This window comes from Diplotaxodon limnothrissa, linkage group LG4 (assembly GCF_057381915.1).
Source record: "Diplotaxodon limnothrissa isolate DT_005_m linkage group LG4, D_limnothrissa_male_GT1.1, whole genome shotgun sequence".
Taxonomy (NCBI): Eukaryota; Metazoa; Chordata; class Actinopteri; order Cichliformes; family Cichlidae; genus Diplotaxodon; species Diplotaxodon limnothrissa.
Genome location: NC_140599.1, coordinates 10,857,857 through 10,884,789, shown reverse-complemented (window position 1 = coordinate 10,884,789; position 26,933 = coordinate 10,857,857). Strand labels below are relative to the sequence as shown.

The window sequence follows — 26,933 nt, the reverse complement described above, 5'->3', positions numbered from 1 at the left end:
GTGCCTCTGTGCTGTCTTTCAGTCCAGCTTTGTCCAGCCACTGGTAGGATTTCTGGATATCAGCCACCTCCTCTATCTGCCGGTGGTACATACCGTGCAGGGGCCTGTCCTTCCATGATGGTTCCTCGTCTCCCTCCTCTTTCTTGGGTTTCTGCTGCCTGAGGTATTCACTGAGCACTCGGTCAGTTGGGGCCATCTTCCCAATGTATTCTTGGATGTTCCTTGTCTCATCCTGGACTGTGGTGCTGACACTCACCAGTCCCCGGCCCCCTTCCTTCCGCTTAGCGTACAGCCTCAGGGTGCTGGACTTGGGGTGAAACCCTCCATGCATGGTCAGGAGCTTTCTTGTCTTTATGTCAGTGGCTTCTATCTCCTCCTTTGGCCAGCCTATTACCCCAGCAGGGTACCTGATCACGGGCAGGGCGTACGTGTTGATGGCCCGGATCTTGTTCTTACCATTCAGCTGACTCCTCAGGACTTGCCTGACCCTCTGCAGGTACTTGGTGGTTGCAGCCTTTCTAGCGGCCTCTTCATGGTTCCCATTTGCCTGCGGGATCCCCAGGTACTTGTAACTGTCCTCTATGTCTGCAATGTTGCCTTCTGGTACAAGATCAATGGGACCCTAAGAGCCTTCATCATCATATATATATATATATATATATATATATATATATATATATATATATATATATATATATATATATATATATATCTACATGGAAGGACAGGCCCCTGCACGGTATGTACCACCGGCAGATAGAGGAGGTGGCTGATATCCAGAAATCCTACCAGTGGCTGGACAAAGCTGGACTGAAAGACAGCACAGAGGCACTAATCATGGCAGCACAAGAACAAGCTCTGAGCACAAGATCCGTAGAGGCTGGGGTCTATCACACCAGGCAAGACCCCAGGTGCAGGCTGTGTAAAGATGCCCCAGAGACAATCCAGCACATAACAGCAGGGTGCAAGATGCTAGCAGGCAAGGCATACATGGAACGCCATAACCAAGTGGCCGGCATAGTGTACAGGAACATCTGTGCCGAGTATAACCTGGAAGTCCCGAGGTCAAAATGGGAGATGCCCCCAAGGGTGGTGGAGAATGACCGAGCTAAGATCCTGTGGGACTTCCAGATACAGACGGACAAAATGGTGGTGGCTAACCAACCGGACATAGTGGTGGTAGATAAACAGAAGAAGACGGCCGTAGTGATCGATGTAGCGGTTCCGAATGACAGCAATATCAGGAAGAAGGAACACGAGAAGCTGGAGAAATACCAAGGGCTCAGAGAAGAGCTCGAGAGGATGTGGAGGGTGAAGGTAACGGTGGTCCCCGTGGTAATCGGAGCACTAGGTGCGGTGACTCCCAAGCTAGGCGAGTGGCTCCAGCAGATCCCGGGAACAACATCGGAGATCTCTGTCCAGAAGAGCGCAGTCCTGGGAACAGCTAAGATACTGCGCAGGACCCTCAAGCTCCCAGGCCTCTGGTAGAGGACCCGAGCTTGAAGGATAAACCGCCCGCAGGGGCGTGCTGGGTGTTTTTTTATATATATATATATATATATATATATATATACACACACACACACAGTGGGGAACTAAAATGCTCAATAGCATTATTTTACATTTAAATTCAATACATTTAAATGTAAAATAATTTTAAAGAAATGTTTGAACTAATAATATTGATTTGTTTATTTGTTTTTTGTTTGTTTGTTCATTTTTAATTTTTGCTCTTTTCAGCTTTGTTTTCGGTTTATGGTTTTTTTTTGTCATTTATATGAAAAAATATTACATATACATAACTGTATAATTGTTTAAATGAAATTTAAAAGAAAAAGAGAAAGAGAAAAACAACAAACGCGCAATATTTTTACTGCTATCTTAACCACGTAATTCTGCAACATGAACACCATTTCCCACAAGCCCTTGATGAAAGTCTGGTCGCTTTAGCGGCTGTAGTCCAATAAGGTGAGGGTCCTCCCCTATCTCCGCCAATTAGGACTCTGTTGCTGTCACTGCTTATATTTTTAGTAAATTGTTCAGCACCATATGAAACTACAAATATCCCTCCACCATAGAAACTAGATCGCGCTGGGTCATTTATAATGTTCTAATAGCTGGAAAAGCGCACTCCCCGACTATACAGTGGGGTGTTTGGCTTTTTGGCTATTCGAGAAAACTGATTAATCAACACCATGCTATTTGAGCAGAAATTAAGGAGTCACTTTTATTTTTATCAGCTTAAATTTGGATAAACTAAACCTATGAAATACAGATAATAATATAGTGGCGACAGGAGCACATTATGCTTCGACAGGAGCGTCAGAACCGCTATGTTGAAAAGATAATAATGGGAAGAAAGTAGTCCCTGTCGTCACGGGGGTGTGGGCGAGTCACACTGTATAAATACGCTGGGTTGTCAAACAGCAAAGTTTACTGGACCCTCCATGCAAACTGTCAGCTGAAGACAAAGTGGGGAAACCTTGGAGAGGCTTTCAATTATTTGGGCAGCTGTGGGGGAGAAAAAAAAAATATTTATGATGGTGAAAAAAATGTAAACTATTTCGCATCTGAACCAGTGAGTCGACACATGAAATCGGAGTCCTCGTAAGGGAATTTAAAAAAAACAAAGACAAGCTAGTACATCAGTGAAGCTAGGTGAGTAATTAACCGTCAGCCGGTGCGCGGGATTGGTTGCTTTTATGTTCAATAAAAAAGGACTGGATGTTACAGTCCCTGATAATGCAAGGACTGTAAAAAATGTAAACAAATATATAAAATTTGTTGACAGCGGGATGTTGCTGTTATTGTTCTTCTAGAAGCTTTAGCTGTCCGTTAGAGAAGGTGCACAGGGTTGAGCCCCTGGAAAGACACAGCTTTTGTTTTGCCCGAGCCCGTTATAGATTAGCTAAAGCGAGCCTCCCGGAGTGTGTTCAGCTCACGTTTATTTTCCTTCTGCTGTGCTTGCGGGGGTGTTTATGCCGAGAGAGAGAGAGAGAGAGGGGGCTGCCGCCTTCGTTCCTCAGATACTTGGTCGATAGGCTGCTCATCACTTAATTAGCTTTATAATTTAATTTACAGCGACAATTTGCCAGGGAAGGCTTCTCCACTTGCACATCAGCTAAACCAATGTCTTCTCTGGTCCACTACCTTTTGACTCGCAAATGTCACTAATCCTTTCTCCAGGTAGACCTTAATGCGTTCTTGCAAACATTGAAGACATTTGTCCATGTTTGTCTCTTTTTTTAAGGAGGCACATGTGCACAAAATTCCAAACGTAAGGAAAATTAAAGTAGCAGACAGTTTAATTTCTGTTGGTAAGTGAGGGACACGAGTACAAATTCCTGCAACATTCATATCCTTATTCTAGGCAATCATGCAGGCCTCCCTCTGCTGCCCTTATACACGGTTTTTTGTTTTTGTTATTTTCATAGCAAATTGTGTAGCTGTGCCGCTTGTCTGGTATATAGTGGATGTTTAGCAGTACTGTGTCAGCGCTGTACTAATGCCTGCATGTAAACAAAAAATACCACCCCAGATTCTGCTGATGACCTGACGAGAAGGAAAACAAGACTAGAATCAAGTCTGCCAGTGAAAATGCAAATGTTTCAGTTATGCAAGGTGGTGGGGCTTGTGTCTGTGGAAAGATTGGAGTCTTGTTTGTATTCCTCAGATTTCACTCTGAAAGCCACACATCTGTGGACAACAGCTGAGCTGTTTCTCTAATGTCATTGTTTGACATTGGATCTTGTGTATCTTGCTGCTTGCTTCCCTTTTTTTTTTTTTTTTAAATGAGAGGTGGGAAATGCAGTAGGTGGCTTAGAGGTTTGTGCACTCAAGGTTTTTGGAGACACTGATGATGGCTGTTTCAGGTAAAAGACCGGTGCAGTCCTTTCTTTGTCAGTGTAACTCGTTATTAAGGTGAGGAATTTGCACCTCAGATGATGCAAAAACAGGGCCCCTACTTATAGCCTCATCCTAACAGCCCCCATCTTATCCTTCAATGTCACCCTTTTTTATGCAAGGGGAAAAATGCAAGACCTGTGGTTTTGTGTCACCCCTGCAGCCCTGCGTGCAGGCTGTGCAGCTTTATCTGTAGCAACATTAGAATTACCTTTAATCTGAGGCATTTTTCTAATCTTAGCTTCCGAATCCCCATCTGGCAGGGAAGTGAATGTGAGTGAATTGTTTGTGTGCATGTAGGAAGGAGGAGGGGAGGAGAGGTGAAGGGAGGGAGATGGGGTGGTGTTGAACACATTCAGTGCATTCTGGGAAACTGTGTTCTGTGGAGTCGGCTAACTGTCCTTCCATTTTACACATCTTCTCCGGTACATCCTTTTGTATTATGATATGCATATAATGTTGCTCTCAGTGGGAATATGCATGGTGACGAGTGGACTCTTGTACGATTGTGTATTAAAGCAAGAAGCACTTCATGCAATTGCATTCAGATTATGCAGGATTTACGAAGTGCACAGCATCTGTTACATCCACCCTGAGGCTGATAAACAGGAAATATAAAAGGGTAAATTTTAGGATTGCAGGATGCAGGAGTTATACTTCATATCACTACTGTAATTAAAAAAAATAAAAAATACCAGTAGGCATTTGAATAGATATCCCGATGCTTGCACTGGTTGGCAGGTGCATGTATTATGCATTTTTCAGTGTTGTTGGAAGCTTATGACTCCATTAGGATTTTGGCTTTTTTTTTGCTTTTTTTTTGTATCGAAAGTAGTGGCAGGAATTTCTTCTCTTGTGATGCATTATGTGTGGGTAATTGTCTTGTATGTAAGACTTGAGTTTTTTGTTTTTTTTTAAAGCTCACTATAAAATAATACTCTGATTACAATCCCCCTGTAGCCCCGTCTTTCTGTGTTCCAAAAATACCACATTAACTGTCTGTTGTGAGAGATCAGCTGAAAAAACAAATTCCTCATTTTCACACAAAGTTGTATTGCTCTTCTCTTCTTGTCTTCATAGTTGAGGACCTGCCAACACAAAACAGCCTGTAACCTGCAGCCTCTGCCTTCAAGGTGCCTTTACCATGGTGACACTAAAAGAATCAAACACTGCACAATAAGTCAGAGGGGGACAAAAAGATTTGTTGCCACTGCATTGCCTCACTTTCATCTCATCCCCTTTGAACACTTTGTTCCCACACTGGCACTAACCCGGTGCAGACATGCATCTGGAAGTGAAGGTCGCGCTCAACTTCATCGTGTCCTACCTGTACAACAAGCTGCCTCGTCGACGAGCCGACCTGTTTGGCGAGGAGCTGGAGAAGATACTAGTTTCTCGTTTTGAGGGTCACTGGTACCCCGAGGCCCCACTGAGGGGCTCTGCTTTCCGCTGCATTCACCTGGGTGCACCGAGGGACCCTGTGGTGGAGTTGGCTGCCAAAAGAAGTGGGCTGGACACGGAGGAGGTGCGGGCAAATGTTCCTGCAGAGTTGAGCGTGTGGATTGACCCTTATGAGGTGTCCTACCAGATTGGAGAGAAGGGTGCGGTGAAAGTGCTCTATCTGGAGTCCCCCCCTGGCCTCGGTTGTGACAGCGAGCCGGCCGAAGGGGTCATCAGAGAGGCTAAATTAGATGCAGAGATGGAGGATGCCAAGAGCTTGGGCTTTAATCCAGATGCTCAAGTGTTTGTACCAGTTGGAAGTCAGGCATCTCCTTCCTTAATGCCATCCCTCTCCAGTTCTCCCACACCCCTATCTGCCCAGTCCTGCCCTGGAATCTTCAGCTACCCCAGCTCCAGCACACCCACCGATCCCAGCATCCATTCCTCCAACACATCTACTCCTTCTCCTCCGAGCGGCGGTCTGCCCTACCTCTCCACTCAGCAGCCACCTGCTGCTCTTCCTGCTGCCCGTCCACAGCCAATCACCTTCACCACTGCCAGCTTCGCCGCCACCAAATTCGGCTCCACCAAAATGAAGAAGTGCAGTGGGGCCGGGTCAGGGTCTGCAGGCTCTGGTGTCATCGTACCACCATCTCAGAGGATACTCTCCCGCTCTCCTACCACCATCTCAGCACCAGAGCTGCTTAAGCACAAGCCCCTCTCTCTCTCCTTGCACTCCCTCGGGGGTCCCATCCACAGCCAGCTCTCCCCCAACGCCAAAGAGTTTGTCTACCCTGGATCTCCAGGCCCTCTTTACTTTGATGCAGACACCCAGCCCATGCAGCCTCTTACCAGCCCTTTCCAGCCCTCGCACACTATCAACACCCACCCACCATTTGATCCGTTCTCCAGCCCTCCTGCCCAGAGCGTGGGCATCATTGGCAGCAGTGGAGGGATCTCTTACATGGAGAAGCCACCATTTGTTGAGGGTTTAGGAAGCTACAACCTGCAATATCCCAGCCAGTCTTTCCAGCCTGTCGTGCTGGCCAACTAAGCCTTCATTTGTAATAAGAATTGTTGCAGGAGCAGTTGGGTGTACGGCAAAGACCCTCCTGATATTTTCAGTTTTTCTAACAAATTGTTCTAATACTAATGTGTGTTAAGAATTAGTTTTACTACAAAGATTTACAATGTCCACTAAATATTTAGTGTGATTTGTTTGGTATCTCTATAACCCGCCCCAAACCCCACCCTGCTCCTACTTCCTGTGTCCATTGCTGTTACCCGTTATTTGTATTTGTGTTGGCTTGGAATGGGTGCTTCTGTTTTTTTTGGGTTTTTTTGTTGTTGTTTTTTTTTTTTTTTTTTTTTTTTTTTTTTGTCCACCTTTTTGCCGTCTCCAATTTCATGTTTATGATTTTGCAATGAATGCTAACGTGAGTTTTTTTTTTTCCTTTTTTCTTCTTGTTTTTTGGGACTTGTAGTCTAGTGGACTCTAGTATAGCTCCATTTTGCACTGCACTGTCATGCTGTGAAAAAGGACTTTGCCAAGTCCTGCAGGGAACGACGGCTGTGGGAAACTCAGCACTTTGCTCTGCAATCTGCTCTGCCCTACTTGCCACAAATACGGGGTGGGGTTGGTGGAGGGGCTCTGCTCTCTGTGCATGTAGTTCGCTTCTGTTTGGTCGTGGTTCAGAGTGATTGAGAGACTCGTTGCTTGCACAGTGAAGCCCTGTTACCTTTGAAACAACCTGACGCACGGGCATATTTCAAGTCTTGTTGGTGGACGCATGTTGAAAGCAGGTTATCATCAGCTGGAATGGGCACGTGACCGGGGTTTCAATGAAGCAAGGGCAGCTAAGGGGAGAATCGAGGCGCTAAGAGTAATGTAGTTGAATGTATTGTACCTGTCAAGGGAAATTGCAGCTGTGAAGGTCAGCAAAATGGATTTGGGGGTGGGGGGGGTACCTTTTTTTATGAATGTGAAAACAAATGAATCTTTTGAATTTTAAGGCGATAACCATCTGCTGATTAGGCCAGTTGTGCACATAAAGATGCAAATTATGGTTTCACACATATTCACACATATTCAAACATACACCAGTCAGCAGCATATGAAGGTGAACAGGCAGGAAGGATGAGAGGTGGGGGTGGGGGGGTGGGAATGCAGCAGTAGCTCAGCATTAGGGATTGTGATAAATGGCTTAGCATGACTTTGACTATGAAGGAGAGGCTTTCCTCTGCATGGACAGGAGGGAGGGAGGGAGACGGTAAGAGAGAGAAGCAGCTAGAGGGTTCTGTTGCCCCCTGTGCCATTCAGGGTGTACTGGCTTAGAAAGCAACGCTTTAACACCCAGAGCACGTTTCTGATGGGCTTAAATGGTATTGAAGCCAAAGGCTCACTATTCTCTCAGTCCTCTTAAAATTCTCCAGCGATCTCTGCTCCTCCGGCTGTTGCAAAGGAAAAACCAGAATTGTACAGTTCAGGTTGCTCTCTTTATTTTCTTTTTCTTTCTTTCTTTTTTTTTTTTTTTTTTTTTAAAATTTATTTCCCAGCTGCAGTGATGCGAACAGAGATGCAATGAGGAGTGTTCTTCTGTGGCATCTGTCGTGTCACTGGATAGCTTGTCAGAGATCTGATGTTTGTATTGGTGCAGTTTAACAGCGGGGCCTGATGTCATTGTTGGTTCGTCCCTGAAAGAGAAGGGTAACCTCCACATGTCCACGTCCAGCGGTCCAGCACTTTATTACCAGGCTCCCGATGCCGAACCGTTCCTTTGCCCTCCGTTTGGCTGTTGCACATTTTATTCAGATGTCATGAAATGCTTTGGAAACTCCAATGAGCTACATTTGCATCACAAACGGGAAAGAGATGCAGTCAGTCTCACTCTTGGTTGGCTGGTTGTTTAGTTTAGTTTTTTGTTATTTTGTTAATGTTTTTCAGACTATAGATATTTTTGTACTAGAAGGACCCTTGTCTTGTCCTCATGTTGGTTTTGCAATGTGGCATTACTGTCATATGCAGCAAGCTTTAGTTGTTTTTGTTTCAGAGGGAATGAGTGGGTGAAGTGTACACCTCTGTAAATGTTACAGTTGTGAGGGAAAAGGCTTTTTTTTTTTTTCTTTTTCTTTTTGATCTTGAATCTATTTCCACCATTTTTTTTTTATTTTTTATATTAGTTTTTGAAAATGATCACTAAAACATTTGTATAAGACATGCAGAGTCCAGGAATATGTGTATAAAAAGTTCTTATGTTGAGATTCTTTGTTTAGTTTCTTACATGCTGAAGTTATTTTTTCAGAAAAATAACATGAATATATGCAAATTGAGACGTAAATAAAGATGTACAGAATAAAGTATTGAATGTTTATTGTACCTTGTACACCATATGTCTAATAAGACGGGTAAATGTAATCATTCTTCAGTTTGCAGTTGGAGTTAGAAATGTTTACAGTGGGTTTGTGTAGGAAAAGATGGCTGATCACCACTTTCTGTGCTCCGAGGGCAGTCTGACAGCACTCCTCCCCATAGGCATTACATTTAAACCAAAACAATGTATTTTCTTTTTTTTTTTCTTTTTTTATTTAAAAAAATTAATTAGTCCTATTTTCACGTAGCACACACTCTGTATATTATAAACTCCCCAACACTTTTAATTTATCTGCATTTCAATTCCCAGATCTGCTAATATTAAAAAGAACAAAATGTTCCTTCTATCTTTATCGTTTCTTTTTTTTCTTTTTTTCTTTTTTTTTCTTTTTTTTTTTGTCTTGACTGAGCCACCCTTGCTCCATCAGCCGGATCCTTATGGTACTGATACTATAGCCATAATCCCTGACTGTCTTTACTTACACACCCTTCTCCAATTCAATGAAATGCCATAAGTTTTTAAACAACCCTGAAGGATTCAAGGGGTTTCTACCTCTCTCCAATATCTCTCTTCAATAAGAAGGCAACCGGTTTGGGAAAAGACGAGGGAAATGAATGTTGCTCTGAACTGTTGTCAACCCTGGTTTAGATTGTTAGGTTTATTTAATGGTGAAAACATTTGGAGGGATTCTTTGAGTCATGCATGACCAGAAACATTTCTCTGTACCCCTCACATCCTGATTAAAACCAAAATTGAAACAAAAAATAAGCATAGAGGCGATGGTGGTATTACATTTCCTAATAACACAAGCTGGAGAGTCAGCTCTTAGATATTTGAAAGAAGTAAATAAAGGGGGGAAGCACCATAAACCTGAATGCGGGCTGTTCTAAAATCAGGGTTGAGCAGGAATGACGATGGAGACAAGAATTTTGTATTCTGATGTCGTTTTGCTTATATTGATGTTTGCGTTTTACTTTGCACTTTGGGATATTTCATTGGCATAAAATAAATTTATTTTCTATGTAAAAAAAGAAAAAAGTGAATAAACATTAACCTTTAAGAGTAAAATGGATCTAATAAAATGTTCAGATGATGTATAAATAGTGTTTTCTTTCCTGCCTGTATTTTATTATTATTCTTCCTATTTTGTATCTGATCTGTACACCCTGTAGATGTATAATGAATATTTCACTACTGAGATGCAATGACCTGTTTTCTGTGCTGCCCCCTCGGGAATGGGGAGTTACTACTGCAGTTTCTTATTGTATGAGATCCTTTTTTTAAGTTTGTAATAAAAACAGATTGGCAAAAAATTATAAGCATGGAAAAATTAAGCTGATTGTGTCGTCCTCATTTGTGCGTGACAGTGCGGGGGTGAGTCCTCCTCCTTTGTGGTCTCTGTGCGGGTTCAGACCCCTGGTTCGTGCGTGAGAGTCCTGGAGCAGCTCATTGCTCTGATTGCGGTAAACAGATTCGAGTGATGTTTGATCAATAATTCAAAGCAAGGATGGAATTCTCAAATGGTGAGCAGCCAGCTTGCTCACCAGCCCACCTCAGCTGGACCCATCCCAGCAGATATTACTTTGCATTTCATCACCTAGCACTCCGTCTGCCTGTCCTGCCCCGTGCTGGTGTCTGTGTACAGCCAGCTGGAAGGTTGGCTTGCTCATGTCGCGGTGTGACAACATGCATAGCTCTGCATCCTCAGCACCGCATCCCTCATTCTCTTTTCATCATCTAGCTATCTTCCCTCCCCCACTCTCCATCTTTACCACTACCTGATCCTTTCCACTGCTTGTCCCCACCTCCTGCTTCCTCGCCGTCTTTGCTCCATCTTCCACACACACACCCATCCCTCTGGTCTTTAGAGGCTGCTTATGTGTTACACAATTCTGCTCCCCTGTCTGTCGATGTGATCATTACGCAACATCTCCTACTCTGCTGGAATACTGATGAGCAGCAGGAGAGAGGTAATGGAGGGACAATAAAAAGGGGGGGGGGGGGAGATGTGCACTCAGGGGGCTTGTGTTTCTGTGTGCGCGCATGCAAGTGCATCAAGGATGAGGACAATGCCTTCATTTATCCACCAGCTCCTTGTGTTACCCGACATTTGTCACACAGCCGCCGCAGCTGGTCAGCAAATCAGGCAAGGTCAAAAAGACAAGGCCACGTGTCGGTAAAACTCCAAATTTATTTCATATGCATAATACAAGATACAATTAGGACACGATACTGCAGTTGCATGTATCCAATACATGATAGGGACAATACAAAAACGAGAAAAAAACCCACATTTATATAAAAATCAGAACAGAAAGCCAAAAACACCACAAGTCTTTAAAAATGTTTCCAGAAAGAGATTTAAAATGGTTTTCCGGGAGCTACTTCAAATAAGTAAACAAGGACACGGTGTTGTCAATGCGAAGCATCTCAAACCAGTGTCAAGGTTTAGATTGGAGATCTAGTCGTGCTGCTCTGAGCACACCTACAAACACCTGTGCGCACACACACTTGTGCCAGATGTTCTCTGTCAATTATTTGTGCATTTCCAGGATTCTAGTTTTCCTTAAATATTACCCAAAAGTAGCACAAAGGGTTTCACAAGTGCAGGAGCCATCTTTTGTCAGTAGGTGGCAGAAGACGCACCTACATCCAAAAGTCATAACTGCAGGTCTGCATGCAGAGAATTGGGGAAAAACTCCAACCTCTTTAAAAGGAAAAATGATTTCATAAGGAGCTTCACATCAAACAGAAACTGCTACATACTTTATGCATCACTATACAAAATATGATCTTTATTTTATTGGCTTCTAAAAACCTCTCGTGGCCAGTACCAGTTTTTTCTTTTTAAATGTCCAAGTTTGCATTCATCAGCTAGACTGATGTCTAAAGCTCAGTGCAGTCGATGTGACAGAAAAAAACCCCCAAGAACCAGCTGTTACAATACACTATCAGGAAACTCAAATGATCATATTAGCAATCAAGAAGACAAGAAAAAAAAAACACACACACACACACACACAAAAAAACAAACAAACAAAAAAAGCACCAGCTGATTCCTGTGTATCCAGATACAGATCAATCTATAGCAAATTTAAAAAAAAAAAAAAAAAAAAAAAGATAATAATCCACAGTGATTAAAAGATGCTGCTTTCAGCTGTTTTCACCACAAGGTCAAGCGCTGGCTGCACAAGGAAAGGCGGTGCTGTCATAAACAAAAGGACATCGCAGCAAAGATGCTCTGCTTTTTTGTTTTTTTTCCACTGTTCTGCACAATACACCATCAGCCCACGTCATCCCCCCAAAAACCAAAGAGCTCTAGTTTTCAGTAATGGTTCACAGACATAAGTACACTTGGTATAAAACTTGTTTTTTTAAAAAAACAAACAAGGAACAGAGAGAGAGAGAGACAGACAGGTTCACTGGGTTTCATGCATTAAGATCTCGGACTACAGAGAATTAAGAACTGGAAGCACGAATGATTTTGGGGCATTTCTATTTAGTACATCATAGTAAGTATACATACAACATCACTACTGAGTATTATTGCCACATTTATTTTCTTTCCAGGATTATGAGCACAAGCTGGCTGATAAAAATCAAAAAGAAAATTATAAGTTTGAGATACAGAGTCCCATAACAGTCTGCAACATATTTACTAATTAAGATTCACACTCAGAAGCTTTGGCGGAAAGAACTCAGTTTATAAAGTCAGATTTAAGGTTTTGCCAAATGGAACTAAGCTGCTTTGTACGTGTTCTTTGCTTCAACCAACACTTTGTAGCCATGCTCCATGTTTTACCTTTCACAGTAGCAAGTGTTGGACGAGGTAAAGGAAAGTGCACCCTGTCCTTTGTGTGTTCACAACACAATACCCCCACCCCACAAAAAATAAAGCCCACATTACTATATAAACCTGTTTTTAAAACAAACATCCAAAAGCACAGTTCACCCTTTGAATTCCCTGCTTTGTCATTGGTTTCATTATATAGGTATTATTATTATTATCCTAAGGAGAAATAAAATTATCTGACACATTGTTTGTACATCACAATCAACAAATGCATCATTACCCAAGAATAAATACAGCACTCATTCAACTATTTGGCAAATATAAGGAATATTGTAGGGTTAATAAAGACACAGAGTCCCCGTCTTAGCAAAATAAAGACCAGGAGACATATTTACAAGGTTCAGAAACAGCCGACTTTGAGCCTGCTTAAGATAAAAAAACAAAAAGCAACCAATCAATCCAGTCCTCTCGACACCATTAGGCAGGCAGTGACTCTAGCACACTAACTGCAGTGTGCAGTAAATAAACATCCCAACAGCACTGTGAAAAACCCTTAAACCCACCCCTCATTTCTTTATATTTTGCTTTCAAGGAGCCACATTTTGTTATTGTTTAAAGTAGTCTTGAGCAATAGTTCTCCAGGATTTCTAAAAAGCTCTTTCAAAGTTGATTTTATTTTTTGTTTGTATTTTTGTTACTAGCAGTTGTCACAAAACACATACTTGTTTTAATTTTTTGTTGAATCTACGCAAAAGATCAAAAGTAACAGTTTGATGGGCATTAAACAGTTTTCAGATCTTGTTACTATTGATGAAATTATGAAGGCAGAAAAGTACTGTTAGATTTTGAGCCATCATACAATACTATGTGGAAAGTGTCGTAATTGGAAACAGCTTTATTTTTCAGAATGGCAATCATCTCAAACAACACAGTGAAAGCATACCTAAATAGAAAAACATCAGTCATGGATTGGCCTCCCCAGAGCTCAGACCTCAGCATTATTGAAGCAGTGTAGGATCATGTTGACAGAGAACATAACAGAAAGGCAGAAACATCCAAAGAAGAGCTTTAAATGTCCTGGAGAACTATTCCTGAAGACGACTTAAAGAAATGAGAAGAAAGCTGCCTAAGAGAGATCAGGCTGTGTTGAAGAATAAGGTGATCCTTCCAAATAAATCTTAGTAGAAAAAAAGATGTTAAAAATCACAGAAGCTTTAAACTTTAGACCTACTTTGCATTTTCATTAGTATGCTACCATTAAAACAGCTCCCACTGTGATCATCGTTAATAAGGTTGACAGCTGCTACCAGCTTAATCTCCGCACACCGTGTGTGTGTTTTCTTTTCTGTTTTTTAATGAAAAAGTGCAAAATGGATTATACACTATAAAAATGGTGCAGAGAGATGATTATATATACATAACAGTTGTTTTTAAACAGTGTGCAGAGGCGTGCTTGTGTGACGGAAGAACTCTGACTGGACCACACCTTTCCTGAGGTCTCCCTCCTCTTACCCTCTCCAGACTGGGAGTACCACCTTGAACCTGACTCCGGCTCATTTTTCATCTGTTCCTCTCCTACACTGCGCAACTTCACTAAATATTCTTCTTCTTCTGAGCCTCCTAATTAAGTGCAACACAAGGAAAACAGGAGGAGTGCACCTTTCTAAATATGCAGCTTCTGACTGACGCTACTCGTGCTTTGGTCCATTAAAGGTGTGCTGTGCTCTGACGGAAACTGCTGTATCGAATTTGAAAGCGTGCGATTCTTTCTAACCGACCCGCTCTTTTCATGTCGCTTGACTCTCTTTGAACTTTTCTCGAGACGACCATATTTTCCATGTGTGTTTGACCATGGGAGAATCCAGAACGGTCCACTTCCTCTCCGAGTGTAGGAGCCAGGCGCTCTCCACAGGCCTTCCTGTGACCACCGCTCCCATCATGCCTCACTGCCTGCCAGTGTGCATCCAAAACTCCAGCGTTGTGTTAGAAACTGGAGCCGAACACAGTGACTGGAGGTCAGCAAAGACAACAGTGCAAATTTAGATTCCCTAGGTGTTTATATCTGTGTTGAAATTTGCGGGGAAGGGAGTTCTGCTTTTGTCTCGTCATGGGTTTTATTGTGAGTTTTCTTTTTTCTGTTATTTATTTATTTTTTACAGTGGGCCGTACTTGGCTTCGTATCGAGCCAGGACGTTCTTACAGCGACCGCAGTCTTTCCGCATCTCAGCCACTTGCTGCCTCAGAGCAGCATTTTCACGCTCCAGGAAGGATGCACGCACGGTGATCTGGTTCTCCTTAAGGCGGCGTGCATCGCGGGAACGCTTCGCTGCCAGATTGTTCTTCTTTCTTCTCGACCAGTACTTCTCATCCTAGAGGAATGAAAAGGGACAGAAAGAAGAGTTAAACCTGCCCACATAAAAGAAGGGATTGGATTGAGGAGATCATCAGCTCAATTCTAATGTTTTATTGGGCTAACGTAATCACATAGAAATACAAACTAACTGATGGAGTTGGAGCTTAAACATTCTGCAAACCCAATTTTGATAAATGCATTTTTCTGACAACTGAACAAGATGAAAAGAGTGGAAATTTTCTAAATATATGTCAGACTTAAACTGTATGACATATATTAACTAGTTTTTACAACAGTGTTTTTTCAGACTGGAGTGAACTGATCTCAACTGCAGTTTGGGAAGAAGAAAATTTGATTCCACTGACCTTCTGCTCATCGGGAACAAAAACCTTCTTGGCCTTCTTGATCATCGGCTGCGGCTTCAGCTCCTCCTGGGAGAACCTGTGCTTGCGTGGGTTGAACAGCTCACCCCCGGGCACGCTGGACAGGACCAGGTCTGTGGGATCTGGCTGGAAATTAATGTCCACCTCAATGGCGTCTGGGTCGATTGGGGAGGGCGTGTTACGTTCTGCAGAGTCCAGCAGGGGAAAAAGTAAGCTTGGACACAAGACAGGTAAACGGCAATGAACCAGGTGGCCAGACTTCACACTAGGGCTGCCACGATTAGTCGACTAGTCACGATTATGTCGACTATTAAAATCGTCGACGACTAATTTAATAGTCGACGCATCGTTTGAAGCTTTGTAAGATCACAAAGGACGCAGGAATGAGTAGTAGGATTTAAGGGTGTAATAACGGACTGAAACAGAAGATGGCAGCACTGCATGTACAAGGATGCCAGCTGCCGTTAAACCCCGAAGAAGAAGAAGCTGTGTCCCAGAATTCATAGCGCGGCCCAGCGCAGTTGTCAACAATGGCGGCAGCTAGTTAGTTTTAACTTTACTCTTATTATTCTTTCTGGGTCACAAAATAAACGTTTAACATATTTTCAGGCGAGAATGTAGCTGTGTAAACCTCAAATATCTGCTCAGTTTATCAAGACACCACATATTTTCAAAAGCTCTCCGACGTTTTCGGAGACGTCTGTTACCCACTAGCTCGTTAGCTAGGCGGGGGCAAGGCTAACTAGAGCCGTGAGAACACCGGACTCCCGGCAAATCGTTTTCAAACCCACCACTGTCTTTCGCTACTCAGGTTAAACATGATATATAAGTCACTTAGATAACTTAAAATGTTATTGTTTGGCTTTCTTTAGTATTTTATTTGTTCCTGAGTAAATCGGTTTGGCTAAGATTAAAGTTATAGTTTTTGCACAGCTAAATAAACTTCAAGCAGACAGCTGATCATCAGAAGTTTGAGACGCTGGATAATATACTCCGGTGTCCTGTTATATTTTAGAAAGCAAGGAGTTTATTAAACTTCACCGAAACAATCTGCAAATTTCATTAAAAATTAATAAACTACCATCTTGTCTTTATTTTTAGTTAGCACAAACACTTCAAGCTGTAAGCTAATGATAGTTATATAAGACCAGATGCTGCTGGTGCAATAAGCTGTATGCTGTACGTCCAATGGATGATGATCTGATTAGTCGACTAATCGCAAAAATAATCGGTGACTAGTCGACTATCAAAATAATCGTTTGTGGCAGCCCTACTTCACACCACTACTGTGAAACCTGTTAGGGAGCTATGTAGGCTTCATTGCTCTCAGCCGCTTATCCCACAAAGATATTTTATCATTGCAAACACTCATTTAAAAAAAACAAACAAACTGAGGGTTATACAAAAGAAGCACAAGTCTTTGTGGGAATAATAACCATACCTACATAAAAACAATTATAAAACGTAGTAAAACAAATAAGTTCACTACATGCCACACTGGAAAAAAAGGCTTTAAAAGTTTCTGTGCAGCTCAAATGAAAGGTGTCTAAGTTGGACACCTCCCAAAAATACATTTACGTAAAAAATATTTCCATCACTGCTTCTGTGTCAGTTTGTTAACATGTGACTAAACTGCCTGCAGTGAAATTATTTGACTATATTAGCATTGAAGACCTAGATGAAAATTATATGCAAAAATCTGCCTTTCACGACATCACTTTAGCAGAGTAATAATGCACAGAAATAGCTGGGCAAGCACCAAAATCTGTATAAGGTATGTCCTACTGCCAAATGCTCTGGCATACCGCATTTTATAAAGTTGACGATATTCCTTATTTAATCCAGCCTATCCCAGTTGTCATGAGGTGAGAGGCAGGCTACACCTGGGACTGGTCACCAGTCTGTCACAGAGCTTGTTTGGCCAGATTTGGTAACATTTATTAATCGTTATGACTCAGGTAGCCATGCCAGCATTGATATTCTTAGACCAAACTAAATAAAACTAGAGCTGCATAACTGAGAGGAAACAACAGTTTTCATCAGGTGTTAATGTTTAACACATGCAGTAAATCTGCTCACCCGCTTTCTTTACTTCTGCTTTTGGCGTTGCCTCCTCAGGCAAAGATTCCTCTTTTTGCTCTTCCTCTTTTTCTCCTTCTTCTTCTTCTTCTTCTTGTTCTTCTTCTAGCTTAGCCGGTTGTAACGTGGTGACTGTCACAGGCTCCTCTGGATCTGGGGTAGCCATGGAGGCAGAGGGGGGAGATGATGAGTCTGCAGCAACAGGAGTAGCGGGAGTAGTTGTTTCAGTAGTAGTAGGAGTAGGAGTGGTGGTGGTAGCTCCTGCAATAGCCTTGGGAATGGCTTTGCCTTTGTCTTCAACTGTCAGCGTCTTCTGCAGCTCCTCCTCCTCCAGGGTCACAGGGATACCGTTCTCCAGGAGGAACTCATCCAAGTCCATGTATTCCAAGTGGAATGTCTCCCCATCATACGGAATGGTCTTCTCCCAAATGGCTGGGGTCAGGGAGGCTGATACCCCTCCACTGCCCCCACTTCCACCACCACCTCCTCTGGAGCCTCCACCAGCATTGTTTGCCACAGCCCCTCCTCCATCCACATCTTCAGATGAGCACAACTTCTCCTTCTCTATTTCTACATTAAAGACATAAAGCATAAAAGGAAAAAGTGAAATTAATGGCTGCTTGCTGAAAATGAACAGTTCCCTTGTCCAAATATTATTCAGTAGTAGAGGTGGGTGTATCAATCTGAAGGACAACAGTATCAACAAGACAGAGGATCGAAACAAAGTATCAATCCTAAGTTCAGTATATAACCCACTGACTTTATTATTTTTTGGAAACAAAAAAAATTAAGCAAAATATATATGTAACATTCAAGGTCTAAAAAACAGTTTTAACAAACATGAAAAGTTGAAAGGCATGTATTAATTACAAAAAAAATCCCAGTCATTACAATGTGTTGCAAATTGGTGATGACCTCATAAGTAATGACACACTACTCTCTGCTACACAAGTTGCCTTTGTAAGTATCGCTATTGGCGATACTGGCCCTGTATTTACTTGGGTGTTGAATGGATACCAAAAATTGCAGCATGGTACAACATTATTCAGGAGACACGGTAAGAAAGTGAAATTATGAATGAGAAGAGGCTGGGTGGAAAGGGGTGGTGGTGATGTGACACCTGACAAACAAGTGGGTAAACAAAGGCGGGCTACATCCAAGAAGCCCTACAAGCGGTCTGACAGACTGAGGCAGAGAGAGGGAGTAGATGTTAAAATGAAAGAAGATAGTCAGAAAACACCATCACCATCAGCCAGCAACCAAAGAAAAGTAGCTCGGGCTGTTTAATGAAACCGCAGGGAGTCCGCTCTGTCCTGACTGTTTCCAGCCTGGTTTAGCTCCTTGATTGTCAGCGCAGAAGAGCAGGAACTTTTTGTTCTTCATCGTTTGCTCCACGCAACAGAGGGCATGTGAGCCAAAACCACGACCACACGTTTTAGGCGAAACACCAGACGCTGATTACTACCCAGCTTTAAAACCTATATACTCGTGGTTCATTTACAAGCTGAAAAACTGGGCAGCATTTTAATTTAAATTTATTATTATTATTTATAATAATTAATAATGCTTACCGTCTTCTCCTTCCTCCAGGATGTTCGGAGGAGGTATGTCCATAATTTTCTTTAAAACAAAAGGAAAAGACTTCTGGGGTGACGCTGTAGCGGTATTACCGCTGGGCTCGAGCTCCGTTGCCATCGCGGCTTCGCCAGGCATTGTTCCGTGCCGAGCTCCGAGTACACCGAGGCGACGCTGCTTTTTTTTTTTTTTTTTTTTACCGAGAGCTGCGTCCGAAAAACAGGAACACAAGAACCGCGTTTAGCCGCTGGACTCGACACTATCGCTGATTTTGAGCCTTTTAAGCCGAAAATGCAGATTTCTAGAGTCAAAAACAACACCACACCGAGCCTCTTCTTCTCCTTACCCACGGAGCACGCTCGTTGGATATTCAGAAGTTCCGTGCCACGCCTCTTTCACGCAATAGTAGCAGCTGATTGGCTGTCAGTACTTCATATATGAATATATTACTGCAGCTTCATTTTGACTCTAATCTGTGGTAGCTCTACGTTTGGTCATTGGCCACAAACACACAAGGAAATCATGGCTTTACATAGAAGGAAAAAAAAAACAGACCCTATAAGCGCAACGTGAATGCAACACTCGGCCTCGTGCAGTCATCATATTAACATCTTTATTAGAAGGCGTTAGAGGCACGAGGTACTCACACTTTCACGGCAAGAACTGCGTGTCACGCGCGCACGCATAGCGCAAATACCCACACCCACATAAACACGTTGTGAGCTCGTGCAGTCGCTTGTTTTCTGAGCGTGATACTCGTGGCCAAACACGTGCGCCCCGCCCGCACCCGACTCACGTGAAAGCACACTCTGTCGATGGGCGTGGTTTAAAGATTCTCTGCACGTGCAAGCCAATGCGAGCTGGTTGAAGCGGGCACGCGCACGACAGTGTTTTTATTTTATATTGATTTAATAGTGCACGCGAGGTATAATCTATAACGTCTATCACATATTTCCCTAGATACGCTTTAACTCTACGCGCACCAGCTTCCAGGTCCTCTCTGCACCGAATAATAATAATTAATCTAAAAAAAAATAAACCCTCACTGCCACAAAAAAAAAGAGACGTGCGTGCTTCCGCGCGACGGAGCGCGCACGACCTTGTCTCGAATATTGTTTTGTTTCAGGAACACGATGTTCAGCCGCAGTGAAATTCTTTTTTTTCCTTTCCCCCCCCCCCCTCCAAGTTCAGCACAAGTGCCATGAGCTTCTACAGACTGAACACTGAAACCGCACACCAAAAGACTGGTGTCCTAATACTCTGTCCACGTACAAGGTTAGACAGGGACACATGAGACCAGGGTTTTTATTAAGGTTTCTGTGGCCACGAATACTAGTGAGCGCATGTGCAACATTTTGTATCGCATTACAAGGATGATAAAGGTCAAACTGAAACAACAATAAGAAGAAGAAGAAGACGAAGGGGGAGTAGGAAGCATGTTTCAATATTGGAAATGAACTGTTAAATCATTTGTTATGCTTTCGGTTCACACAATACAAAGTTTTCATTCTAGGTCCTGCAGCTCACTGGAAAAAATACAAAACAAGAACCGGTCTTGGCTGGAGTCTGCTGTGTCTACAGAGCAAACCAGAGCACAATAAACACTTATCAGTGCCCTCTGCTGTCTATTTAAACGGATTAAATTTACACTCTTGAAACAGCTGAGACAGGAGTCTGCTGTTGTTCAACACATGTGAACAGAGGGAACTTTGTATGCACACTGAGATGAGGAAGAAATAACTGAATTAAAACTTGATGGTGATGCTTTCTGCATGCTTTACAGGGGAAATTACAGAACTATTAAGGCCTCAACCACAGTAAACACAATAACAATAACACAATAATCTGCCACTGAAGTGTCCTGCGAAGACACTGCATATCACAGGGCCAGCATATTATGTACTAGTGAGTCAGCATTGGTTGTCAACAAGATAATAAAATGCAATATTTATATTTGAGTTTCTAACACTATAATTACTTTGCATGTCTGTGGGATTTTTTCTGGTGTCACAAACATGTGTAAACATGTAAATCTAAAGCCAAACATTGTATGCCAGGGTATCAGGGATGCAAAGGGTAGTGCTATTACAACTTTGTACAATTTCTTCATCTGTATACCAGCATCATGTAGGTAAATGTGCATAGAAAGTATGGATGGAAGTATACTTTATTAGCTTAAGATAATAATATAATAATCAGAATATAATAATATGTAGTTAGCATTGTGAAAGACCATGAGAGCAAAACAAGTTTCTATAATACTGCATTTTTTAACCTCTATCTACTCTACTGAAAAGCATCCTTGGCTTTCTTGAAAGACCCTATACAAATCTATGTTGTTATTATTATTTCAGGTTTGCTAAGCTAACTCTCAGGCTACTGCAAAACCTGGTTTTGTTTTGTTTTTTACATAAATAATTTTGGATTTTTGTTATTTTTACATGACTAGAAACCTACTTACAAACTACTAAACATACTACAAACTTTACTGGCACATGATTTGCTTCTACTAGCCGACTCATTTTGCTTTATTTGAGTTTTATTGCTTTTACTGCAGAGTTCCTTTCAGTTGTAACCACATTTACTTAAAGTGCCCCCCGAAGGTCAACTCTAGGGCATCATAGATTTTACATGCTGCCAATGTGTATCATACACTTATGACACACAGCTAAATATTCGCTGTAAATCTGCTAATACAGCACATGTCTGATTTCAGGGGCTGAATGACACAGACTGGTCTTTATGAAGGAAATCAAACTCCAGGGTGGTTTTATTTCCTATGCATCATTAGCCACAGCTTTACTGCAAGTTGTTTGACCCAAATCTGACACTGTGCCTTTGAGCTAGCTGTCTGGTTGTCTATAGAGATGAACAAACTCTCTGATTAGTCATGAGAAGATGGGGACTGCATACTAAGATTTATTTATCTATTTATTTTTTTAACAGGTCAAGGTATATTCGAAACCTCACTGTGACCAACTTTGGTGATACTGGAGCAATTAGGTGTTCGTACCCACATAAGTGCCATCAAACGCTTAAGGAGACATCAGAGCACAGGTGAAGTAACACAACCCCAACACATTTAGTTCAGTTTCAGCTGGCAGTCTTTCTTGCATGCCCTGCATGTCACTCCCTCTCACATTTCCTATGTCATTGCACTAGCAACTTCTAATGAAAAATAAACCAAAGAATTTATTTATTTTTAACAGAAAGTAAGCTAAAAAGTGTGCATAACATAAGCAGAGTGCATAAAGAAGCTAATGAAATGATGAAACTCTGAGTGAGGACTGTTTCAGTGTTGTTGCATCAGTTTCAGGCTACACGGAGAAACAGCATAGACAGTCTGCTGACACAATACACCTCACAGCCTTTCATCACCTGTGCACACTTCAAGAGATTAGAGTGATATTCTGATTACCACATACTACTGCACTCAGTAAAATAATGAACTGAACAGGAGACATTTAATTATGTTTACGGGTGGTTTTACTTCTACAGTTTCCCATACAGAAGGGTTTAAAGTGTCTGCTAGTAAAATAACTTTACACTAGAGCTGGATTAAGTACTTAGTTCAATGCTGAGATGTAATGAAAGCACTAGTCAGTTTTAATAGGCAAAATAACAGAAGTCACTTCATTAGCTTTATGTATAAAACCACTTCATGTGTATCACTGAAAGCAAGATAAATAAGATGAAGATACCATGAAGAATTGCAGGGCTGCTGCATTACTTGTATCTCAGACTCTAATAAAATGGCAACATAGCAATTGTCACAGGACAATATTAAATCATAAACCTTAAAAATAATGTAACTAATTAATTATACTCATTTTACAACCAGTGCCATAGTTTAATCCTTAATATTCATAGGCCTCTATGTCAAATTTTTATGTGGGAAAGTCACATAAAGTAATGAAATATAGTAAAAACGTACTTAGCGTTTCCATGAATGTAACTACACACCACCATATGCTACTTAAATAAGTCTGCCAACTACAGACTGGACGCTAGCAAAAGCAGCTCTCATAAAAAGATGCAAAAACAGTTATAACGTTATTTTAAAACATGCTTACCACTGTCATCAAAGGCCGGGAAGGGACAGTCGGCCAAGTACCTGAGCAGGTCCGGCACGTCGCTCCTGTCCTCGAAAAACATTTGGTTAGCCGCCGTCATGTTGGACAACTTGTGAAACTGCCCGCTCTGCTCGAAAACACAACTCTTATTTACTCCGACGAAACGACTACGTGCGCTTTGCATCAACTTTTCAACGTCACGGGGACGGATGCATGTGTCCGAACACAATCAGAGTTATAATTACCAATGCGAGCCACGCCCCCTCAGCATGTTGACGCGGTGACAATTGAGCGCGCGCACGCCAATCATACCGCAGCGCCTATCAAAAAGCAGGGGGCGGGCTCTGGAGAATCACAACCAAAACAACAACCTTTAACGGCGCGGCTCCGGCTTTCCCCCCCACGCACGGCAGCACGTGCAGTGACACTGTGGGATCTGGAGCGTCACGTGCCACCTAGTGGCTTGATTAAAAATTGCACTACACAGTGACCACCATTCAAGCCAAGGTGTGTCAAACTATTATGCTGAAACTTGTTAACCACACTCAATGCCATTATAGTGTTATAATACTATTATAAAGTAATGCTTTATAGTATTAGAGCCTATATCTGTGAAGGTTCTCAGTCATCCAGGTCATTGTAGTCCAAGGATCTGGGCAAAAAAGTGTTTGGATTACTTTGAGTTTGACTTTTAAGAAACTCATCAGTCCAGACGCTTTTTCCAATTAGAGTATATACTTCCACACATACAAATACACTACTTTCACCCTTTAATTCAAGGGCTTTAGCAAAAGTTTTGGATTAACTGTTTAGGAATTACAGGAATTTACACATGTTAGTCCTCCCCTCAATTTTCAGAGGCTCCAGAATTATCGAGCTTCTACAGGGAGTGCAGAATTATTAGGCAAATGAGTATTTTGTCCACATCATCCTCTTCATGCATGTTGTCTTACTCCAAGCTGTATAGGCTCGAAAGCCTACTACCAATGAAGCATATTAGGTGATGTGCATCTCTGTAATGAGAAGGGGTGTGGTCTAATGACATCAACACCCTATATCAGGTGTGCATAATTATTAGGCAACGTCCTTTCCTTTGGCAAAATGGGTCAAAAGAAGGACTTGACAGGCTCAGAAAAGTCAAAAATAGTGAGATATCTTGCAGAGGGATGCAGCAGTCTCAAAATTGCAAAGCTTCTGAAGCGTGATCATCGAACAATCAAGCGTTTCATTCAAAATAGTCAACAGGGTCGCAAGAAGCGTGTGGAAAAACCAAGGCGCAAAATAACTGCCCATGAACTGAGAAAAGTCAAGCGTGCAGCTGCCAAGATGCCACTTGCCACCAGTTTGGCCATATTTCAGAGCTGCAACATCACTGGAGTGCCCAAAAGCACAAGGTGTGCAATACTCAGAGACATGGCCAAGGTAAGAAAGGCTGAAAGACGACCACCACTGAACAAGACACACAAGCTGAAACGTCAAGACTGGGCCAAGAAATATCTCAAGACTGGTTTTTCTAAGGTTTTATGGACTGATGAAATGAGAGTGAGTCTTGATGGGCCAGATGGATGGGCCCGTGGCTGGATTGGTAAAGGGCAGAGAGCTCCAGTCCGACTCAGACGCCAGCAAGGTGGAGGTGGAGTACTGGTTTGGGCTGGTATCATCAAAGATGAGCTTGTGGGGCCTTTTCGGGTTGAGGATGGAGTCAAGCTCAACTCCCAGTCCTACTGCCAGTTTCTGGAAGACACCTTCAAGCAGTGGTACAGGAAGAAGTCTGCATCCTTCAAGAAAAACATGATTTTCATGCAGGACAATGCTCCATCACACGCGTCCAAGTACTCCACAGCGTGGCTGGCAAGACAGGGTATAAAAGAAGAAAAACTAATGACATGGCCTCTTTGTTCACCTGATCTGAACCCCATTGAGAACCTGTGGTCCATCATCAAATGTGAGATTTACAAGGAGGGGAAACAGTACACCTCTCTGAACAGTGTCTGGGAGGCTGTGGTTGCTGCTGCACGCAATGTTGATGGTGAACAGATCAAAACACTGACAGAATCCATGGATGGCAGGCTTTTGAGTGTCCTTGCAAAGAAAGGTGGCTATATTGGTCGCTGATTTGTTTTTGTTTTGTTTTTGAATGTTAGAAATGTATATTTGTGAATGTGGAGATGTTATATTGGTTTCACTGGTAAAAATAAATAATTGAAATTGGTATATATTTGTTTTTTGTTAAGTTGCCTAATAATTATGCACAGTAATAGTCACCTGCACACACAGATATCCCCCTAAAATAGCTAAAACTAAAAACAAACTAAAAACTACTTCCAAAAACATTCAGCTTTGATATTAATGAGTTTTTTGGGTTCATTGAGAACATGGTTGTTGTTCAATAATAAAATTATTCCTCAAAAATACAACTTGCCTAATAATTCTGCACTCCCTGTATATTGAGGCTGTCAATCAGTTTCATGGCGGCTGAGGACTTTTACTTTTTACTTCACAACAAATGAAGCGTATAGATAAAGAGATGAATTTCCATTTATAGGTAACTAAATACGAGACCGAAATAAAGGGCAGTTCAACTGAAAGAGGTTTTCATTTGGCTGAAAAATCAAAATAAAGCTATCACATACACAGCAGAAACATCAGTAGTAGCCCCAAATCAATAATCTGTTGCACTGTTAAAAAGAACAAATACACTGACCAGCTAAGTAAAAATGTCTGAAAGACCACAGAAGATGTTAAAGTAGCTAAAGTTCATGAGGGCAGAATTATTTCGATGGTTAACAAAAACAACTTCACAACATCTAACCAAGTCAGCACACTTATGAGGAGGCAGACATATTGTTCAAATTTACAATCAAAAGAGGCTTTCAGGAATGAAAAACACAGAAAGTTTATCATGAGGTGAAAACTACTTGTTACAGATTAGACTTTGGCAGAAAACATCTAAAAGAGCCTTCACAGTTCTGGAAAATTCTATGAACAGATGAAAACAAGATGAACTTGTACAAGAATGATACAGAATACCACATTACCTTCAAACATGATCGGGATGTTATGGCATGTGCATATACCTTTGCACCTTTGCAGCTATAACAGCTTCAGCTCTTCTGGGAAGACTTTCCACAGGTTTAGTAGTGTTTATGGGAAATTTTGACCATTTTTCCAGAAGTACATCCATGAGGTCTGCCTCTCAGTCTCTGCTATAATTCATCCCAAAGGTGTTTGATTGTGTTGAGGTCAGAAGAGTCAACTTCTTCCACACCAAACTCGCTCTATAATCTCCCCTCTACCAAACTTTAGACTTGGCACAATGCAACCAGACAAGTACCGTTCTCCTGACATCCACCAAATCCAGAATCATTCATCAGATTGCCATATGGATAAGCATGAATCGTCTATGCTCTAGAGTCCAGTGTGTGCTTTATACTACTGAATCTGACGGTTTGTTGTGTTTGGTGATGTAAAGTTTGGACGCAGCTGCCTGGTCATGAAAACCCATTGTATCAAGGTCTGGCTGCACTGTTCTTGACATAATCTAAAGGTCAAATGAAGTTTGGAGGACTATAGCGGTTGATTCTTCAGAAAATTGGCAACGTCTGTGCTCTATAAGCCTCAGCATCCACGGAACACACTCTGTGATTTTACATGTCCTACCACTTCATAGTAGAGTTGCTGTCATTTCCAGTCGTTTCCACTTTGTTATAACACCACTAACAGCTGACTGTGGAATATTTAGCAGCAAGGACATTTCACGACTGGACTTGTTGCACAGATAGCATCCTATGACAGGACCACCCTGGAACTCACTGAGCCCCTGAGGATGACCCATTCTTTCATAAATGCAGTCTGCATGAATAGGTGGCGAAATTTATAAACTTGTGGCCATACAATTGATTTAAACACCTGAATTCAATGATTTGGATGGGTGACTGAATGCTTTTGGCAGTATATTTTATA

General features: G+C 42.0%; 2 protein-coding genes across 3 annotated transcripts; one reads left to right on the top strand and one right to left on the bottom strand.

Moving 5' to 3' along the window:
- The first annotated feature begins 2,451 nt into the window (after nt 1-2,451).
- On the top strand, nt 2,452-6,713 carry tob2 (transducer of ERBB2, 2). Its single transcript, XM_085352167.1, has 2 exons — nt 2,452-2,658; nt 4,984-6,713. The coding sequence occupies exon 2, from the start codon at nt 5,186-5,188 to the stop codon at nt 6,395-6,397; it is 1,212 nt and encodes a 403-aa protein (XP_085208293.1). The 5' UTR covers nt 2,452-2,658; nt 4,984-5,185; the 3' UTR covers nt 6,398-6,713.
- Nucleotides 6,714-11,847: 5,134 nt separating this feature from the next.
- Nucleotides 11,848-23,181, bottom strand: LOC146633337 (thyrotroph embryonic factor-like). 2 transcript variants are annotated; one of them, XM_085351446.1, is made up of 4 exons: nt 22,971-23,181; nt 17,323-17,892; nt 15,226-15,428; nt 11,848-14,876 (listed from the first exon to the last, which is right to left on the bottom strand). In XM_085351446.1, the coding sequence occupies exons 1-4, from the start codon at nt 23,152-23,154 to the stop codon at nt 14,661-14,663; spliced, it is 1,173 nt and encodes a 390-aa protein (XP_085207572.1). In that variant the 5' UTR covers nt 23,155-23,181; the 3' UTR covers nt 11,848-14,660. The 2 variants fall into 2 exon arrangements, with proteins under 2 accessions (XP_085207572.1, XP_085207573.1); XM_085351447.1 differs by lacking the exon at nt 22,971-23,181 and adding an exon at nt 18,894-20,154.
- Nucleotides 23,182-26,933: the final 3,752 nt, after the last annotated feature.

Coding starts and splice junctions, on each gene's coding strand:
- tob2 (XM_085352167.1), top strand. CDS start 5,186: ATGCATCTGGAAGTGAAGGTCGCGCTCAACTTCATCGTGTCCTACCTG.
- LOC146633337 (XM_085351446.1), bottom strand. CDS start 23,154: ATGCAAAGCGCACGTAGTCGTTTCGTCGGAGTAAATAAGAGTTGTGTT. Junction 17,893..22,970: donor CCCGGCCTTTGATGACAGTG/GTAAGCATGTTT, acceptor TCTTTAATGTAG/AAATAGAGAAGGAGAAGTTG. Junction 14,877..15,225: donor TTGTTCCCGATGAGCAGAAG/GTCAGTGGAATC, acceptor TCATTCCTCTAG/GATGAGAAGTACTGGTCGAG.